General features: G+C 39.7%; 2 protein-coding genes and 1 pseudogene across 2 annotated transcripts; all 3 read right to left on the bottom strand.

The window, feature by feature from the left end:
- Nucleotides 1–632: 632 nt before the first annotated feature.
- Nucleotides 633–5,253, bottom strand: LOC118981017 (olfactory receptor 52H1-like; annotated as a pseudogene).
- Nucleotides 5,254–6,806: 1,553 nt separating this feature from the next.
- LOC118981029 (olfactory receptor 52H1-like) lies at nt 6,807–8,120 on the bottom strand. The gene is given in 4 exon segments (XM_037037757.1): nt 6,807–6,958; nt 6,961–7,014; nt 7,017–7,112; nt 7,463–8,120. Coding segments are annotated over 4 exon segments (927 nt in total). The 5' UTR covers nt 8,088–8,120.
- Nucleotides 8,121–13,608: 5,488 nt separating this feature from the next.
- On the bottom strand, nt 13,609–16,932 carry LOC118981016 (tripartite motif-containing protein 5-like). The gene is made up of 3 exons (XM_037037745.1): nt 16,455–16,932; nt 14,588–14,683; nt 13,609–13,887 (listed from the first exon to the last, which is right to left on the bottom strand). Exons 1-3 carry the CDS (start codon nt 16,893–16,895, stop codon nt 13,609–13,611), a joined length of 816 nt encoding a protein of 271 aa, XP_036893640.1. The 5' UTR covers nt 16,896–16,932.
- Nucleotides 16,933–21,665: the final 4,733 nt, after the last annotated feature.

The following is a 21,665-nucleotide window of genomic DNA, read 5'->3' as shown; positions in this document are numbered from 1 at the left end:
ATCTGAAAAAAAATAATTCTTATTCCTTAGAAACACCTTTATTATAAAAAGGAGATGTTGATCATTTTATTCTTTTTATTAAACATTTTGTAATCATCTTAGTTATAAGAAACTGCAAAATTTTAGTTTCCAGATTTTTTTAAATTATTATTTTCTAGGCCCAGAATTACTGCTTATTTACTTAATTTATTTATTAACAGCTGTAATGACTGAGTACACTTTTGCCTAATTTTTTTTAAGATTTTATTTATTTATCTTTAGAGGGGAAGGAAAGGAGAGAGGGAGAGAAATATCAATGTATGGTTGACACACTATGCATCATGTGTCCCCTGCCAGGAACTGGCCTGCAACCCAAGCATGTGCCCTGACTGGGAACTGAACTGCGATTCTCTGGTTCACAGGCCCGTGCTCAATCCACTGAGCTACCCCAGCCAGGGCTTGCCTAAAATTTTAAAAGAAGGAAAACCATGGTATGAAGTAATAAGAAATTTTTTCATCTTTCTTTTCTCTGATGCCATTGGCTACAGGGTTGGTCTTTACCTTAATGTATGCTAGGAACTTGCCCCTGCCTCTCATTTTTCAGGCGTGGATCACTGAGAACCCTTAGGAAAGAGCAGAAGAAGGACATTGTGTTAGATCTGCTTGGTCTTTCTTCCATAGATAATAGGGTTGCATGCAGGTGAAATGATTACATAGAGGTTGGCAAACCTACTGTGAAAAGTATGAAAGACATTATGTCCAAAGCAACATGCAAGCAGGGAGAAAAATGCTGGTATATAGAGCATGTGGATGACACAGACCACAGGGCTAAAGGCCTTCTTTTGGGAAACTCGAGAAGGGAGTCCAAAGGCAGCACAGAGGATGAGGATCACATCTAAAATTACTATCATAATGGGAACACAAAATTACTGTCATGATGGGAACACCAAACCCATGTCACCTACTGATGGAAACATAGCACAGGCAAGCAGGGCAACAGCTCTGGGTTCACAGCATGTATGAGGGACAATATGTGTCCTGCAGAAGGGCAGACCATCTATAAAGAAAACAAAAAAGAACAGCACAGAAACTTCTGAGGGAAATTCCCATAACAATTTTGACAGTATTGTTGAGGGGTGTAGCTCAAGGGTAAGCAAACGGCCACACGGCAAAGGCTATGGCTGGCATCATAGCTGAGTCAAAGCCAAACCTGTCGTGCAGAAAGAATAGATGGATGAGACAGCCAGGAAAACTGATTTTCTGGAGAGCAAGCCAGAAGATGGTAGTGTTTTAGGGATACATGCTGTAGACAATATGAGGTCAGTAATGACCAGCATGGAAAGGAAAAAGAACACACATGGGAGTGCATGAAGACTACACTCCCATGGCAATGAGGTAGAGAAGGATAACACTGCCCACAATGGCCACAAGGTAGATGAAGCAGAAGGGGATGCTGCCTGTCCAAACGTGGTACTGCTCAAGTCCAGGGATTCCCAAAAGGGAAAAGTCATCTGTGTTATGGATACTCAGATAGTAAATGGCTATTAACGTCTGAGAAATAGCTTTCGTATCTTAAAAAGAAATTGCATGTGGGACTTCCACCAAGATGGAGGAGTGGTGGGGGAGGGGTGTGCAGGGTGGAGGGGAGTGAAGGGGGAAATGGGACAACTGTAAAGGCATAATCAATAAAACATATTAAATATATATATTTTTATTTATTTTGCTATTACAGTTGTCCCATTTTCCCCCTTCACTCCCCTCCACCCTGCACACCTCCTCCCACCACATTCCCCACCTTTAGTTCATGTTCATGTGTCATACTTATAAGCTCTTCCGCTTCTACATCCCCTATACTATTCTTACCTCCCCCTATTTTCTACCTACTGTCTATGCTACTCATTCTCTGTACCTTTTCCTTCTCTCTGCTCTTCCCACTCCCCAGTTGATAACCCTCCATGTGATCTCCATTTCTGTGGTTCTGTTCCTGTTTTATTGTTTGCTTAGTTTATTTTTGTTTTTGTTTTAGGTGTGGTTGTTAATAATTGTGAGTTTGCAGTCATTTTACTGTACACCTTTTTTATCTTCTTTTTCCTAGATAAATCTCTTTAACATTTCAAATAAGAAGGGCTTGGTGATGATGAACTCCTTTAGCTTAACCTTATCTGAGATGCACTTTATCTGCCCTTCCATTCTAAATGAAAGCTTTGCTAGATAGAGCAATCTTGGATGGAGGTTCTTGCCTTTCATGACTTGGAATACATCTTTCCAGCCCCTTCTTGCCTGTAAAGTCTCTTGTGATAAATCAGCCAACAGTCTTATGGACACTCCTTTGTACATAACTCTCTCCTTTTGTCTTGCTTCTTTTAAGATTCTCTCCTTATCTTTAATTTTGGGTAATGTAATTATTATGTGCCTTGGTGTATTCCTCCCTGAGTCAGTTCAACGTCTCTGGGACTCTCTGAGCTTCCTGGGCTTCCTGGAAGTTAATATCCTTTGCCAAATTGGGGAAGTTCTTCTTTATTATTCGTTCAAATAACTTTTGCACTTGTTGTTCTTCATCTTCTCTATCTGGTAGCCCTATAATTCAGATATTGGAATGTTTAAATATGTCCTGGAGGTTCAGATGGCCTCTCTTCATTTTTTTGAATTCTTGTTTTTTCTTTTCTGTTTGGTTGTTTCTTTCTTTCTTCTGGTCCACTTCATTGACCTGAGCCCCAGTACCCTGCCTATCACTATTGCATTTTCCCTTATTTCACTTAGCATGGCCTTCATTTTTTTTTTCATCTAATTTGCGACCAAATTCAACAATTCTGTGAGCATCCTGATCACCACTGCTTTGAACTGTGCATCTGATAGGTTGACTACCTCTTTGTTGCTTAACTGTATCTGTTCTGGAGCTTTGATCTATTCTTTTGTTTGGGTCATTTTTGTGTGTGTCTTGACTTGCCTGTTAGGTAGTGAGGGGCAGAGCCTTAGGTGTTCACCAGGGCAGGGCAACCCAGTGGATGGGTGTGACACTGTTTGAGGGGCAGGCGTCCAGGAAGGTACAATGGCACTTGCTTTGCTCTCTAATGGATTTCAGTCACTTCCCCCACTTCCTCCAAGCAAACTGGGACCTTGTGGTGCTGATTCCCATATAGGTGGGTTTGTATACATTCTAGGACCCTTTGAGTCTCTCCAATGATCTATTCTGTGAGACTGGGAGTTTCTCTCAGCACCTCAACCCCCACAGGTGTTTTCAATCAGTGTTTTGAGGCTTTATTTCTCTGCACTGGGATCCCGGGTTGCACAATCTGCCTTGCTCCCCAGTTTCATCTGGTTTATCTTTGCACAAATGTGGGACCACCTGGTCCACTAGCCATCTTTTGTGCTGCACCCCTTCACTATCTGCCACCTCTCTGGGTCTGCCCACTGCCACCTTGTGAGCCTAGGGTCTGCCAGCCACCACCCCTCTCAGCCCTGCCACCAGACTCTGCCCCTCCTACTGGTTTGGGTGAATGTGTCTACTTTAACTCCTTGGTTGTTGGAGTTTCATGCAGTTCAATTTCCTGTCAGTACTGGTTGTTTTTGTTTCTAAATTGTTGTCCATATTTTGGTCATGGGAGGAGGCACTGTGTGTCTACCTACACCTCCATCTTGGCCAGAAGTCTCAATTCTATTTGTTTTCTTCTGCCCCATTTATCTCTCCTCATTCCAACCCCTTTAGACACTAAAATCTTGTTCCCATGTCTACAGGCTCTATTTCACAAAGAAAGTTGATCTGAGTCCATCCTGTCTTGTCTTAGCCTCAATGTGTTTCTCCTTGTAGGGCCTCTATATGTCCTTTACTGGGCATCCTCCAGGATCTGGGTCTGAGATCTGCCCTTGACTTTCTACCTTGCCTGCCTTGCCAGTTATCTAATATTCACCAAACCCAAGCCCTTGATGAGGACCAGTCTGGGCACATATGAGAAAGCCACCCCTCTCTCTTTCACTCTCTCTCAGAGCAATGAAAAAAATGCCCTCAGGTGAGGATAAAGTAATAATTATATAAAAAATATCTGTGGCAGGATCGTTAATTGAAGCTTAAATAACAATTGCCAAGCAGAAAAAAAATAAAATAGAAAGACGGCAGTAGTGGAAAAGAAAAAATCGAATTTGATTAATTTAAGAAGTTGAAACTAAGCAAATAAGGTGTCATTATTAGCTGTATCAGCCAGCCACGTAAGGTCATTTTCTCCAATTCCCCCCAAATACAAAGATAACTTTATTAAGATTCCTGGAATATTTTTAAAATTAAGTATGTAGAATAGACAATTGAGTTTAGAACAAGCTTAGTTTAGGATAAATTAGATGATGACAGAGTAATATACCATGAAATCTAAGCTGCATAGAGAAGGAATAAATAAAAAGTTAGGATTGGCATGAAGTTGGAATATGTGTGGTATGTCAGATATTTACATAAGATAGACTGTAACAATAGGATAGGACTAAGTTTCTGCCTTCAGTGAGTTCATAATATAGGTATGGATACATAAATACACAAGTGAATATAGAATTATTACAGTAGTAGCATGGTAAAGCAGTACTTGCATGTGTATCTTCTGAGCTGCCTGAAGATCATTACAGACATCAAAGAGAACGTCACACACACACACACACAGAGCATCTTATCTTATTATGCCAATTTTACTCTTTATATCTTACTGTTGGTGCCTGAAGTCTTTTTATCTCTGACTCCATGACCCTATGAACAAGTGAATAGTTTCATCAGAGGGTTTTCAAGGTGGGAAAGAGACTGAGGAAATAAAACACAGCAGTGGTTGACCACTGCTTCCTGCTGCACAGTGTGCGGGTCCAACCCACAGGTGCTTGGGTTCCTGGTATTGCAAATCGCTAAACGCCTACAAAATATAAGTGCCTTGTGGGGATTTACTTTTTACTCCCAAGTAATTGAATGCATTTATCTTGATTAAATGTATGGCTTCTTTCCAGTGGAGACTTTAGGAAATAAATGTTTTATCCTGAGACAGTTTCTTGAGAAAAAAGCAGATGGTCCTACCCAACTCCACCCAATGTATACTCTACCCACACCAAGATTTATTTTTGTAAAATAACAGGACACTTAGTAGGACAAAACAGAAAAAGAGAATATTACTACTGCAATTACATGCTCAAAGAATCGGGGGAGCGCAAATAAAGTAAAAACAAACATAAATGAAGTATAAATAAGTGCAAATTAAAGGCAAGGCTCTGAGTCTCACAGAAGTTGTCCTTTTCACTAAAGTCTTTCATTCTCTGTATTGATCCTAAAAACAATCCTTACATATAATCTTGAGGACAATAAAATTATTGAAGAGTTTCAAAGCACAAAATGACAATTCTGTAAATTGCAAAATGATCACTCTGGCTTTTACAGAGTAAATGGATTGACTGGAGAAGGGTTGCAACTCCTTTAAAAAGGTAACTTTGAGCCCTGGCTGGTGTGGCTCAGTGGATTGAGTGCAGGCCTGCAAACCAAATGGTCACCAGTTCCATTCCCAGTCAGGGCACATACCTGAGTTGGGGGCCAGGTCCCTAGTAAGGGGCATGCTAGAGGCAACCACACATTGATGTTTTTCTCCCTCTATTCACCCCTAAATAAATAAATAAATAAATAAATAAATTTTAAAAGATGACTTTGAAATGCTCTTCTAGAGATGGATAATAGATAAGGGCCCAGACAAATTAAGTGGCCATGAGAAATGTGAGAATGGGATGCATTCGTCTACTAGAATGGCTTATACGCACCTCAAAATTAAAGATTCAACTCAAATATTGAGTTAATTTTGTCAGAGGGGGATGTAGGATGAATCAAGGAGAAGCCACAGGTTTCTCCCTTTGAAATTCATGTTTGTGATGATGCCATTTACCTTAAAGGAAGATGCAAAAGGAAGAGCACTTTTTAATGGAGAAAATTAGTGAGTTTCCAGGTCAGTGTTGGAGTAATTAAATTTCAAAATTTTATGAGCCATTCAAGTGAGTAAATATCTAGGAGGCAATTGGATAGATAATTCATAATCAGATAGACTTAGTTTTAGATTCTGACGAGATCGGGCGCGATCAGGATGGTATGGCCATAGACTAGTTTTAGATTCTGAATCTAGTTATTGTCTTTCTGTAACTTTCATAAGTCTCTATTTCCTCATCTGTGAAACGAATTAATTAGTATTACCCTCTCATGATTATTTTAATCAAACGTATTTACTAATATACTTGTGAACTATAGAACAAAGGTAGTGAACCTCCCTTGGTGTATGCAATTCAAAATAAATACAGAAGATAATGAATTCTGTGTAATCAGAGATGAGTAAGAGAGAAGAAAAGCAAGTAAAGGACACAGGAAGAGGAATTAACAATGTATAGCATCAGGACTGAACTGTGAAGCAGTACATTTGATAGTTATGGTACAGAGAACTGATAGCTACTTAAAGATAAAAGATAAGAAGATTTTCCTTTAATTCAAAAAGTGAGAAACACAGGAATGAGTTCCAGGTTACAAAATATCTAACCTTCAAACATCTCAAAATCAGCAGTAGAAAAAATGTGAAATTTAGTGCTCTTCAATAACCATCATCACCTTCTTCATACGAGTGGAAAGAAAACTAAACCAAGAACGCCCATGATTTTTTAGAAGTCTTGAAGATCTTCTTTCTCCCCTGTTACTACTGCCTATATTTTGCACATGAGTGGAACTCTAAAATATCAAGTTAACAGGAGTTGCAGCTTTATTTTCATATCTTCCTGTGTTATATAAAATTTGACAAAATGAATTTTACCTAAATTTCTCATTCAGTTGCCCTCCCCATTCATGTTTTCTTCAAAGAAAAAAGGAAAATAAATTTGCCCTGAATCTGCTTGCTCTTCACTCCGTAAACAGCAAGATTTAGAGGAGGAGGAATGGCCACATAGAGATTCACAAGTACAATGAGCATGTTTCGAGGGACACAGTGCCCAAGTGATGAGCAAGGATGGAAAAGGTAGATGTGTAAAACATAAAGATAACACAGAACGAAAGCCACAGGTACTGAAGGCCTTTTGGCAGGCAGCCTGGGATGTAAGGTGAGAGACTGTATGGAGGATGAAGGTATAGGTAACAGCAATAAATATCACATACAAGCCCTGATTGATGTGGCTCAGTGGGTGAAGTATTGTCCTACAAAATGAGAGGTTACTGGTTCGATTCCTCATCAGAGCACACGCCTAAGTTGTGGGAAAGGTCCCAGGTCAGGGGTGTGTGAGAGAAAACCAATTGATATTTCTCTCCCTCTTTCTTCCTTGCCTTCCCTCTCTCTAAAAATAAATACATAAAATCTTTTTTTAAAGGCATATTTGAGGGCAGGGTTGGGAATATAAGACAGAAACCTGTACTTGAACAAGAATTAAATAAAAATTATATTTAAAAAAAAAAAGAATAAAACATTCAATTATCAAAAAATAAAAAAATAAAAAAATAAAGGCATATTTGATATAACAGCCATGTGAAGCACAACAAATCCATAGAACTTGCTGATGGAAATGTCAACAAAGGAAAGCCGAGCAACTCCTATATGTTCGCAGTATGTGTGTGGGATGATACGAGTCCTGCAGAAGGGTAAGCGTTTCAGCAGAAAAACATCTGGCAGGATAACAGAGAAGCTCCTCACAACAATGCTCACCACAAGCTTGATGATCACCTGTGGCGTCAGGATGGCAGTGTATCTCAAGGGGAAGCAGATGGCCACATAGCGATCAAAGGCCATGACCAACAGAATGGCGGAGTCCACCACAAAGCTGAAGTGGAGGAAGAACATCTGGGTGAGACAACCAGAGAAGGTTATTTCCTGGGAGCCAAGCCAGAGGTTACTGAGCAGTTTGGGTACTGTGGCAGTGGACAAGACAAGGTCTGTGGTAGCCAGCATAGACAGGAAGAACATTGGTTCATGGAGGCTGTGCTCAACTGCAATGACGCAGAGCAGGATGCAATTGCCCACAATAGCCACAACATAGATGGCACAAAAGGGAATCCCAATCCAAACGTGGAATTTCTCCAGGCCTGGTATTCCCACAAGGATAAAGGAACTGGGGTTGTAACAGCTCAGGTTATACATGATCTCTTCAGTGTAAGATCCACTGGCTTTTGATCCCTGAGGACAAATCAGACGTCAGAACGGCCTATGAAAGACAACAATTCCACTCTGTACTGGACATGGTTGGAGACTGCAACTGCCACATTCAGGGGGTCTACATGCAGAGCACCCCCTGTCCCCTAGATGACCTGGCACCTATAGAATTGAGCCGTGATTGCCCCCTTTTATTTGCCATTAGCCCTTCATTTCTGTACGTATTATGTATTTCTTATTAAACCATAGGGGATGGTTATTTTTGTAGGTAAGCAATTTCATGTGATTAAACCTAAATAACTGTGTCCCTGTCTTACAGGGACAGGGACATTATATAAAGCAGATTATATGGAATAGGCCAAGGATCAAATAAAAAAATATGTATGAAGAGAAAAAAGAGATGTTTGTGAGGGGAGGGAGGAGGAAGAGAGATTAAAATGTTAAATGGGGAGTAACTGATCTTTATAGAGAAAGTATTATGTTTCAGAAAATGGATTTTATAAAATAAGCTGAGGAGTTTCAATAAAGCCATAGAAAAAAAATTAATAAAAAGGGAAGGAAAATGAAAGGACAAATTCCAGTGCTGTGGGTGGTATGGGAACTTTTTACACATGCTATTAAAATACAGTTAAGATTAAGATACATGCTTACTGGAAATGTGAACTTCTTTCACTTATTTATTCTTAGACAAAGAGGAAGGGAGGGAGACAAACATCAATGTGTGGTTGTGTCTTGCATACCCCCTACTGGGGACCTGGCCTGCAACCCAGGCATGTGGCCTGACTGGGAATCGAACCAGCAACCCTTTGGTTCACGGGCTGGTGCTTGATCTTCTGAGCCACACCAGCCAGGGCTGGAATGTGAATTTAATAAGAGAATGCATCTACCACAAAGAGCACAGGGACAGAAGAGCAGCATTCCCCTGACTCAAGCGGAGAACAATGAGCTCAGAGGATGATTTATTTTCCTTCAAGGACAATGACCACAACTGTGGAGGATCTCTGTTTCCTAACATTATTAGGAAAGATAGCTCTACCCATAAGTCATACTGGCAAAGCCCCTATAACAGATATTAGCCAATGTGACTAGGCAAAGTCAAGCAAAGCAGATTCTTACCTCATAGAGATAAAATAAAGAATAATAAAGACATTAGGCCCCAGTGTTTTCATTTGTAGCCTGTAGGACTTGGAACCCATCTTTGGGAATCTCTTTGCACTCAACAGAAACTGCCTTTCGAGGTGACTTTTACATTGAAAAAATCCTTTGAGCCCTGGCTGGTGTAGCTCAGTAGATTGAGCATGGGCCTGTGAAGCAAAGGGTTGCAGGTTCGATTCCTAGTCAGGGCACATGCCTGGGTTGCAGGCCAGGTCCCCATTAGGGGACACATGAGAGGCAACCACATATTGATGTTTCTCTCCCACTCTTTCTCCTTCCCATTCCCTCTCTCTAAAAATAAATAAAAAATATTTTTTAAAGAGAAAAAATCCTTTGAGATTTAAATCTATTGCATGATTTTTCATAAGTATTTTTGAGAAGAGATGCTAGGTATTACCAGGAGTGAAGCAATGGAAAAGTCCAGTGTAACTTGAACCATCCTCAGACCAGTTTTGGACAGATTTAGTTCTTACCTTCCCAACAAACTTACAAAGTTATGCAAAAAGCTTTTAAGAAAAAGAAGTACATTTTATGGATAAGTTAAAACAGTTCTGTGTAATTGCTTTTGACAGGAATCTGTAGTTTTGTACACAAGGAGGGGAAGACTAGATTGAGACATAGGATTCATGATATCTTTTCCAGACCCTCAGGGGAGGGATTTAGAGGAACACATATAAAGGATACATGGACAACAACTGAGAAGGGTGGAAATGGGAGGGAGGGGGAGCATGGGAGGCGGGATGGGATGGGAGTAATAGACAGAAAACGGTACTTGAAAAATAATTAAATAAATTTAAAAAATAATAATAATAATAATAACCTTAAATGTAAATGGATTAAGTGCACCAATTAAAAGACATAGAATAGTTGAATGGGCAAGAAAGCATGACCCACACATATGCTGCCTACAAGAGACCCACCTCAGGTCAAAAGATCATCACAGACTAAAAGTGAAAGGAGGGAAACAAATTTTCCAAGCAAATGGACATGAAAAAAAAGCTAGGGTAGCAATTCTCATAACAGACAAAATAGACTTCAAAAAAAGGGCCATAAAGAAAGACCCAGAAGGTCACTTCATAATACTCAAGGGAAGAATCCACCAGGAAGATATTAACATCGTAAATATATATGCACCCAACATAGGAGCACCCAAATATATAAAGAAAATCCAAGAGGACCTCAAGAAAGATATTGACAGCAACACAATTATAGTAGGGGATTTTAACACCCCACTGTCTAAAATGGACAGATCTTCCAAACAAAATATCAACAAAGATATTGCAGCACTAAACAACACGCTAGATGAAATGGACCTAATTGATATATATAGAGCCCTCCATCCCAAAGAAGATAAATATACATTCTTTTCAAAAGCAAATGGAACATTTTCAAAGATAGACCACATGATAGGACACAAAACAAGTCTCAACAAATTCAGGAAAATAGAAATCATACCAAGCATTTTCTCTGATCAAGAGACTGAAATTGGAAACCAACCCCACAGGAAAAAACCCAAAACACCCAAAAGCATGGAGACTGAATGGTATGCTATTAAACAATGAATGGGTCAAGATTGAAATTAGAGAAGAAATCAGAGAGCCCAGAAATAAACCTAACCCTCTACAGTCAATTAATATTCGACAAAGGGAGCAGTACATAAAATGAGGTAAAGATAGCCTCTTCAACAAATGGTGTTGGGAGAATTGGACAGCTACATGCAAAAAAATGAAACTCGAGCACCAACTTACACCATACACTAAAATAAACTCAAGGTGGATAAAAGACTTAAATATAAGCCGTGAAACCATTAAAGCCCTAGAGAAGAACATTGGCAGGAAAATCTCAGATATTCCACGCAGCAATATTTTTACTGATATGTCCCCTAGAGCAAGGACTATAAAGGAAAGAATAAACAAATGGGATCTCATCAAAATTAAAAGCTTCTGCATGGCTAAGGAAAACAGTATCAAGATAAAAAGAGAAGCAACACCTTGGGAAAACATATTTGCCAATGATACCTCAGACAAAAGTTTAATCTCCAAAATATACAAAGAACTCACTTGACTCCACTCAAAGAAGACGAGCAACCCAATTAAAAAATGCGCAAAGGACTTGAACAGACATTTCTCCAAGAAGGACATACAGAGAGGATCCAGAGACACATGAAGAAATGCTCAATATTGCTTGCTATCAGAGAGATGCAAATTAAAACCACAAGGAGATACCACTTTACACCAGTCAGAATGGCTATCATAAACAAAGAAACAAACAAGTGCTGGAGAGGTTGTGGGGAAAAAGGGATCCTAGTTCACTGTTGGTGGGATTGCAGACTGGTACAACCACTATGCAAAACAGTATGGAACTTTCTAAGAAAACTAAAAATGAATGTGCCTTTTGACCCAGCAATTCCACTATTAGGAGTATATCCTAAGAACCCTGAAACACCAATCCAAAAGAACCTACACACCCCGATGTTCATAGCAGCACAATTTACGATAGCCAAGAGTTGGAAGCAACCTAGATGCCCATCGGTCAATGACTGGATCAAAAAGCTATGGTACATTTACACAATGGAATTCTATGCTGCAGGAAAGAAGAAGGAGCTCCTACCTTTTGCAACATCATGGATGGAACTAGAGAGCATTATGCTGAGTGAAATAAGCCAGGCAGTGAAAGACAAATACCATATGATCTCACCTTTAACAGGAATCTAAACAACCAAACAAACAAACAAGCAAAATATGACCAATGACACTCAAATACCGAACAGGCTGACAGGGTCCAGAGGGGAGAGGGGAGAGAATCATAGGGGAAAAGGGGATGGACTGACATGAACGAGTATAAAGGACACATGGACAATAACTAAGGTGGGGGGCAGAAATGGGAGGGAAGTGGGGGGCACTGGGGGAGGCAGAGCTGGGAATATAACACAGAAAACTGTACTTGAACAAGAATTAAATAAAATTGGCCCTGACTGGTATAGCTCCGAGGATTGAGCACGGGCCTGTGAACCAGACGATCGCGGTTCGATTCCCAGTCAGGGCACATGCCTGGGTTGCAGACAAGTTCCCAGCAGGGGCCAGTTCCCAGCAGGGGATGCATGAGAAGCAACCATACATTGATGTTTCTCTTCCTCTCTCCTTCCCTTCCCCTCTAAAAAAAGAGAAATAAATAAATATTAAAATAATAATAATAATAATAAAAGATGCACTTTAAAAAAAAAGAATTAAATAAAATTAAAAAAATAAAATAATAAAGTAATCAAAAATAAAATATGAAAATAAGTAAATTGAACTTAAAAAGTGAATAAACCAAAAATGGGGAATATAATTTTTAAATGCATTTATATATTAGAAACTATAACAGAAAAGATTACATGCACTCCAATATTCATGGCAGCACAATTTACAGTAGCCAAGGGTTGGAAGCAACCTAAGTGCTCATCAGTAAATGAGTGGATCAAAAAACTGTGGTACATTTACACAATAGAATTCTATGCAGCAGAAAGAAGGAGCTCCTACCCTTCACAACAGCACAGATGGAATGGAGAGAATTATGCTAAGTGAAATAAGCCATGTGTTAAAAGAGAAATACCATATTATCTCACCTATAATTGGAATGTAATCAACAAAACAAACAAACAAGCAAAACACAACCAGAGACATTGAAATAAAGAACAAACTGACAGTAACCAAACAGGAGTGGGGAGTGGGATAATAGGGGATAATAAGGGAAAGGCCATCAAGGAACATGTATAAAGGACACATGGACAAAGCCGAAGTGGGTAGGTTAGAGAGTGGGATGCCAGGATGGGTGGGGTGGAGGTAAAGGGCAGAAAACTGTACTTGAACAACAATTAAAATTAAAAAAATAAAAATAAAAATAAATGTCTTTAATTGCTGCATGAAACTTTTAAAAATTGACAAAAGGAATATTTTTTTAAAAAGAAAATCTAATACATGTAAAAAAAGTTAAACTTTTCCAAAAAGAAAGGCCCAGAGTAACATGGTTTCAGTGGTGAATCTATTGAATAATTAAAGAAATAATACCAATTCTTCATAATTGTTCATTCAAAAAAACACAGAAGTAGGTGAAAAATCTCAACTCATTCTAAGGAAAAAAATCTTGGATCATAAAGAGGTATCTCAAAAATATTCTATACTCTATCATAGATACAGGGCCAATAGAATATAACTAAACACAATGGACCTTTTATCCATAGTCAAATTTTTGCACTGAAATTGATACATTAATTTGAAAAAACAAGATTTTTCCTTGTTGCTCATGCACACACTTATTCCTATAACCTCTGAAATGCAGGAAAATTTCACTGCAAGCCATGGGAACCTCAGTGTCACCACCAGAAACTGCACACCCACACAGCAGTATAGGAAACTGTCTTCACTTTCTTCAAGTTCAGATGCTGAGGCCTTTTCCCTAGTCTTACCTGCAGCATCTTCATTGTTGACCTCTGCAACCGATGCTCCAGCTCAGAGATGAGATCTCTCAACAACAGGCTCTGCTGGACCTGCTCACTCTCAGACTGTTCCAGGTCATGGAGAATCTCTCTCTTTTCCTTCTCCAGTTTTTGCACTTCTTCTTGCTCCTTGCTGTACAGGATGTCTCTCTCTCTCTTTTTTTTAAACAATCCTGGGCACTCTGGATCTCACTTTTTATTTGATTCTTCAGGAATGAAAAAGACAGAGAGGAACTCAGACAATTAGGCAGAGACTGGGAGCCAGAAAAAGTATTTGATTTGGAAGTTCTCACAGGGAAGGGAGATAAAAGCAGAGGAGCAATGCTTGGGGAGGCTATATTTCCTATAAAAACTAATATTTCCTATTACTTTCTCTTAATCACATTCTAAAATATTAGCCTTTGATTTGCATTATTCAGGCCAACCCTGCACCAAAATGGGACCCTGGGTGTGGTTCAGCTTTCACATAGCTGTGCAAGACTGTCAGGTCTCCTGCATTACTCCCAACCCTCATCCTCAGCCTAACACTGAGAACCAGGAGACAGAGCCATGACACACTAGCAATTGTTTTCCCCTAGAAGAGTTAAAGGCTCAAAATAATGACAAAAATGAACAGAGAAGTCACTAGCTCTCCTTACCAGAGAGGCTCTCTATGAGAATCACTAACTTACAAAAACCTGTGTTAATTTGTGACAGGTTCACTTTCAGTCACAATTCTTCTCAGGAAAAGGATAAAGAATGATTAATCAATAACTCTGGACATACCGACTGTCAGGGAACAGAAAGAAGGGAGCTCCTTGGGACTGAGATCTACCCAGATCCTTGTCTAACTCCTTCAAGAACAGTCTCCTCCTACCTCCCAGGAAGTTCTCTCTTCTCTGATGTCAGCGCCAAACTCCTTAACTTTCTGCTGTTCAGCCCTCAGCTTGTCCAGAGCTGCCTGGAGTCTCTCCTGTGAAGAGGAACCACATCAGAGTCAAGCTATGGGCTTTTTCAGCATCAAAATAGAGGACAAAAGGGAAAAAATCAGGCCAATCTCTGAAGAAACTAAAAAAAGCAATAAAAAATGCCCTTGGGTGAGATTTTAAAAAATACTAATAAATACAGGAAAAGAATGGGGAGGAAGAGTAGCGAAAACAACACAATTCATGTCTGGCTACAGTTTGGGGCTTCTACTACTATGTCAATCTACTTTAAAGCCCTCACACTCATGTTTGTGTCAACACAGAGGAAGCATAGTGAATCATGCTTAGGACCACCTTTCATTGGCAACCTCGATCGTCACCATTATGTCTAATGTAATGTTCCCATGTAAATGCTAAAAGTGTTTCTCAAGACTTGTCAATATGAAAGACATTTGGATTTGAATTAAGAAGTACCTTGGCATGTTCCCTTTACCTCTGAGCATTTGAAGAGAATATAAATTAAACCAAAGGATGGCTTACTGGTAATCCCCAGTCTAATATAATTCTCTATTTTTAAAAATACACAAATTGGAAAGCACAGGTCCTATTGCTCAGTAGTCAAATCTGTGGGATTATGTCAGAGCAAAACAAGCATTTACTCCCCACAGTGCGGCTGTGGGAGGTTCACGGATGCCACGCTGTCCTCTGGGGCTGAGCAAGTGCCTTATTTCCTCTCTACATGTGTTCGTGTCAGAGGTTCCCTTCCTCTGGATAGTCACCAATATTGCCTGAAAATACTTGTGCTATAGATTTGGTTTTTAAAGTTAAAGTCCTTGATAGTGAGTAATTATACTCTGGTTCAAAAATTTTAAAAAAAACACAAATAAGCAATGAATAAAGTTCAAGTCACTTCCACTAAAACAGTAAAAGAACCCAATACTAATTGTGTTGTTCTTTCGAGGTCAGAACCCAGATCTCAGGGTAGTACCTCCTTTTCTGGGCATTTCAGCAGATCCTGGGTCCCTGGCTAAAGGGACAGAAAGACCCTATTCTCTGTTTTGATTAATGATGGTTGGAGTTCTCTGACACACAATTTCCCTTTTTTTCCCAGTAGCTTTTTTTTTTGTCAATAGAAACATCATTTCTACTAGTGCACAGGGAGAATGAACATGTTTTACTAAATTACTTGAAATTTCAGTTGATTTTTAAAAATGAGTAAGCATCTATTCTTTAATATTTCCCCTTAAATGTGATCATTAAATCTCTACATTTCAACATTGTAAAAAAAAAAAAAGAAGAACTATAGTATACAGTAACTATGAAACAACAATTAAGAATCTGTGACTTAAAGGAAACCTGATGTGGTGAATATTTTCTTTGAGGCTCAGGTGATAGAAATTACCATTCCCATGTCGGGAGAAGACTGATTCTCTGTGTCCTCGAAGAAGAAACCTGATCCAGTAGTAAGGAAAGAACTTAGGCATGAATCCACCCAGCGGCCCACTTACCCTTCCTGTTCAAAGGGGCAATGACAGCTTTGCTTAGACACTAAACCTCCACTTATTAGGATAAGCTATAAAAATATTGACTTCTGGTTTTGAGTCTCCACATCATTTTGTAATTGTGTGGAATGCACAGAAAAGTCCTTCTCACCTTGGAAGCTGAGCATAGGGAGAAATATGATCACACACCTCAAGAATACACTGGCAACATAATCAGAGCCAAATGCAAAGTAGAGATATCTCATCAAGTTCTATTTTCTGCCCTTTCTATTTTCAAGTTCTATTTTCTGTCTTTCCTCCAACCTGGTCTGTTAACCTTGCACTCCTGGGCAACCTCCTCTGTGAGGAGAGTGTGGTGATCTCGGTGCTCTTGAGACTTCTCACAAAGCCAGCAAATGAACTTCCGATCCTCCTTACAGAAGAGCAGGAGTTTCTCTCCATGGCGCTCATAGAGATCTCTCTTTTGCTCCTCCTCTGGGCTCAACTTGAACTTTTGAAGCCTCTCCACTATGTTGGCCACACTCGGATTAGGCCGCAGGTTCCCAGGCTGGTACCTGATTTGGCACACAGGACAGCTGCTCTCTCCTTCTTGGCTTATAGTTTCCTTGTTGTTGGCAGTGATGAAAGCTTGGCAGAAGGTATGCTGACAGTCCAGGCTCAAGAGTTCTGTCAGGAGCTCCAGGTGGATGGGGCAGGTCACCTTCTCCTTTACTTTCATCAGGATTCTGGAAGCCATCGAAGTTGCTCTCTTGTTCATTGGGACAAGTATTGGCCTTACTTGTCCTGAAGGCCAATATTCTCTTGTTAACAGATCCAGGCCTGATGGGAAAGGTTAAAAGGGGGGCAGAGTAAGAAAGGTAGGAATAAATTATGTTAATTGTTTAGAAATCAAAGTGGGCAGAAGCCAAAATTAAAGGAAAAAAATAATAGAAACAAGGAAGCAAGTTTGGAAATCTGGCATAAAGGTTTAACATAATAATTTAAAACACTCTATTTCTGGTTCATCTCAAATGACACATTCCAAGGTTATATATGAAATTCTTGTCATTTTTAATTACTTTTACTGAATGAAACAATGACCTGAGGCCTTTTCTCTTAAGATCCTTTTGTGATCCACCATCTCTCCTGCTACTTCTTTCCTAAGCCAGACACACCCTTAATGATAAAAGCACCAATCTCTTCTGTGTCTGGGCTTCTATACCAGCTGTTCTCTCAGCAGGCAGTACTGGTATGAGCATGACTCACTCTCCTCCTGACATGTGGTTTTTCAGAAAGGCCTTCTCTGATTTACTTATTTACAGTTTGACCACTGTCATCACTTGTTGCACATTTACAACTTCACTTATTATCATGACAGAATATGTGATAATGTGTTTGCATATGTGACAAGAGTAAACTTTATCACATGCGTACATAGCCATGGTAAGTGAATTACAAAAGTTATTTATCTTCAATATACACTGTTGAAATGAACCTAATAATTTGTAGGCCCCCTTCAGCAATTTGTTCCTACTCCATTGAGTCTATTAATGACAAACTGAGGTAACATAATTGACCCAATTAATACCCAAAGTAATGCGGGAAGGGTTGCTGGTAAAGGGATACAGATCAGCTAGGAGGTTTGGGGGAGTTCTGTACTTATAAAGAATGAATATTCAGCATGGCCTGGGAATATGCTAAGGAGGTTGATAGTGAACAAAAATATGTATTTGGATGGTGAGAAGAGAGATGGTATAAATATACTCACACCAGTCATAAAATATGGAAACACAGAAGAAATTAATGTCAGTCTTGAGAAAAGTCTCACAAATGTAGGAAATATTATTCAACTAATTATCACTGATAATGAATTATATGCTAACAACTGGAGTTATAGCCATAAACATAAAGATGAGTCTAAGTAGATGCTTATACCACTAGGACATTAATATTCACCTGGAAAGAGAAATAAATTAAATAATCAGGAATATAAATGCAAATGAGCTGATGTGAAATCACCACTAGAGAGATGTACATTTGTTAGGAAATCCAGTAATGGGAGAAGATAAAGGATTATCCAACAATTCCAACTTGAAAATACAAGGGCTGAATTGACTGCTTAAGAAGATGAAACTGAGGAAGATAGAAAAATGTATTAGGTATAGGGAATGACCTATTTGTGGAAGAGATATATCACCTCATCTGAGTTTGGAAGTGGCAAGGTAGCAGGTGTGGAGAAAACTGCCAGGTCTTTGATATCATACGAGCCTATAATGACCATGGAATATGGCATTTCCCCAATATGTAACATTTAGGTACTCATTTTGAGGAGCAAAAATTCCATGTTTTCCCACCAGAAAACACAGGGAACATAATTAGCTCTGAAATTTGTAGGCTGTAGAATATTAGTTGGAGCAGCTGAAAGAGGGGTTCTATTGATACTTACCTCATGGGGTGATCTGATCATAAATTCCTAATTGGACAACTCATCCTCCAGGCATATAACTTCTTTATTCAAAGGATTATCTTTGCCTTAAGTGAGCCCTGTCCACTGTGTTTGTGCATTTAAGTTTAACATACTTTTGAAATGACCCATTTTCAGACCTCTCAGACGAGTGATTACCCTCAAAAGAACACATAATCTTTACTATCCTGTAATTCAATTTCTGCCTTTTTTTCCACTTTCATGTAATCTTTCTTACTATCTCTCCTCATTCTACATGCATAAAAGAAAGTGCAAACTGCTTTTCTAGGAAGCATTTTCAAAGTCTATTGATATCTGGCTTCTAGGAGTATCCTCTGTTTGGCTGAAATAAATTTTTATAAAAATTCTCTACAAGTTTTTAATATTTTATTCATTTATTTTTAGAGGGGAAGGGAAGAAGAGAGGGAGAGAAATATCAATGTATGGTTGCCTCTCATGAGTCCCCTGCTGGGAACTGGCCTGCAACCCAGGCATGTGCCCTGACTGGGAATCAAACCTTGATCGTGTGGTTCGCAGGCCCGCGCTCAATCCACTGAGCTACTCCAGCCAGGGCTAAAATTCTCCACAAGTTTTAACATTTATACTTTAACAGTAGAATCTGGAAGATGAATAGGATGCATGCACCATTGCCCAGGGGAGAGATGATGATTGATAGCTTTTAGGACATGGAGATGAAAAAAAAAAAAAGAAGAGCAGGGGATGAGAGTGAGACATACCATGAGGTAAAAGAACAGGAAGGAAGTTAGATATATGGGAACAAAGGGTCAACATCAGGTCTGATCTCATATAAGGTGTATGTGACTCTTATATACAACTGTGCATTATTTGGCCCATAGAAGTTGTGCTCACAGGCTTTTACAAGATAATCAGTCCTTTGTAATTACTAGGCTTACGTAAACAATGTTTGTTTGGTTAACAGCAAAAAGAGTACCGGTTGTTAACCAGTGGAGTCAAACAGGACCTTGGTTCAGCAAATTTGGTACTTGAGTTCTAGCAGAGAATTCAGAATGAAAACTCAAATTATAAGGACAAGTTTGCTTAGAAAATCACAGAGGTAGAAGAAGTGATCCATATAATGGGGCTCAGAAAACAAGTTACAGAGGCAAAAGTAGGGCCCTTGGAGCTCAGGCGGCGGGAGGGAGAGAGAAAGAGAGAGAATATGTGCCTTGTGAAATGAAAGAAGGGAAAAGAACAAAAGGTTCAGGCATTCTTGGGGGAGAGGGGGAGAGAGCTCTAGAAAACAAGGGGGGTGAGGAAATCTTCAGTCTGGCTCCATAGAGAGTGAGCCTCACTGGATCCTCAGTTCTGAAAGCATATATTTAAGGCTTTTTTTTTTCTGAATTCTCAGGGGAGGATCTCAACAGAATATTCATCATCTTTTCCAGTGTGCCCTCATGTTTTCCACACATTGGTCAGCACTAGAGGAGAGGGGTCAGTAGTCATTGCAGCTAGTCTTAATGTCAGCCATGATGTCACTCCACCTGTACTTCCTGCCAATCTGGGTCTGGAGATGAAACATACCTGAGGCCTACCTTTCCTGTAGTACCCCTTTTGATTTCTTATTGCTGTTCTTTCTTCATTTTACATTTATAACACAGTAATTTTTATTGTGTTGTATAACACTCTTCTCTTTCTGCATGTTTACTTTCTCTTTTGTGTCTGGACATATAATTTTTGTAGGTACTTAATATTTATTGTAGGTTCAATAGAAGTTAATACAGTTCATACCACAGGTATATGCACTTGTTCTTGTGATTTTAATAAAATATGTTCAATATTTATAAACATTTATTTTCTCCTGTATTTGGGACTTCTGATAACCCCTAAGGAGCCAATTAATGTAGATCAGATATGGACATGGTACATGTATAGGGCACAGACTCCCAAGTTCTAAAAAGGAGGAGAAAAAGAAAATACACATCAAAACATGTGTAAAAGAAATATCAAGGTACAAAATGATCAAAGGGGAAATTAACATGGAGTTCTTTCCACTTTTAGTCCAGATGGCAGTGAAGGCATACATGGTGCTCACACCTCCCACAGTGGCATAAAAATTAAAACTAAACTACAGAACTAGCATCATTCAGAATTGCCTGAAATCTAAGTGAACAGAAGTTCAATAACTAAGACTATAAAGAAGCAGCCACACAGAGACTGGTATTAGGGGTGGAGATGCAGAATGGGCTGGTCCCACACCCACATGTGGCAGATAAAAATTTAGAGGAAATCTCAGTTTCAGAGGTCCCTTCTGAGGAACTGGGGGTGTTAGTCCTACACCAGAACCTTCAGCCCAGACTTCCAGTACCAGGAATTCCCCATAACTTCTGGCTGTGAATAGCAGAGGAGATATCGGCTGATTGAGATGGAGGTTCCTGAAGTCCCAGGCTCCTCCTCTTAAAAGGGCCCATGCACAAACTTATTTGAACTCACTACCTCTGAGCACTAGTGTGGGGACAGCAGCTCCAAAGGTGCCAGGGACAGATGAGGAGGAAATGAATTGCCTTTCTTTCAGGACAAGGGGAGAAGGAGCAGATTTTTCCCAAACAGAAGTGCTGGCAGAAGCTGCTGTTACTTTGCTGTGCCCTTACCTCACAGAGCTGGCAGATGGGTATCATATCTGAGTATCCACAAATGTGGCTAACACTGTTCATCCAGCCCCAGCGATTCCCTGAAACCCCACCCAAAACAACTTTTGGCCCCACCCAACCTGAGAGGCATTTCCATAGAAACAATCTGTATGGCTCATGCCACAGACTTTCCTGAAACTGCTCCAATGAGCAACATCTGACTTCTGTGTACCCTGTACCACTTGCAAAGATGACACAGTCCTGGCCAAAGCATCACCTGACCTTGGTTCACCATTTGGACTCTCTCAGGTACCTCCAGTCCAGCACAAGTACCAGTCATCTGCAGATCTCCTTGTAGCTCATGCCAGATGGCCCACTGCAGGGCACAGGTGGCAGTTGATCTTGGCCAGTACCTGCCAAGAGGCCCCAGAGACAGTATACCCAGTGGACAGCTTCAGATCATGCTGAAGTACCAACCAACCACCTCCACAAGCAA

Source organism: Sturnira hondurensis, unplaced genomic scaffold, assembly GCF_014824575.4.
Source record: "Sturnira hondurensis isolate 20B ecotype Veracruz unplaced genomic scaffold, ASM1482457v3 Scaffold0023417, whole genome shotgun sequence".
Lineage (NCBI taxonomy): Eukaryota > Metazoa > Chordata > Mammalia > Chiroptera > Phyllostomidae > Sturnira > Sturnira hondurensis.
The sequence above is the reverse complement of the archived record's forward strand: the minus strand, read 5'-3'. Positions and strand labels throughout refer to the sequence as shown.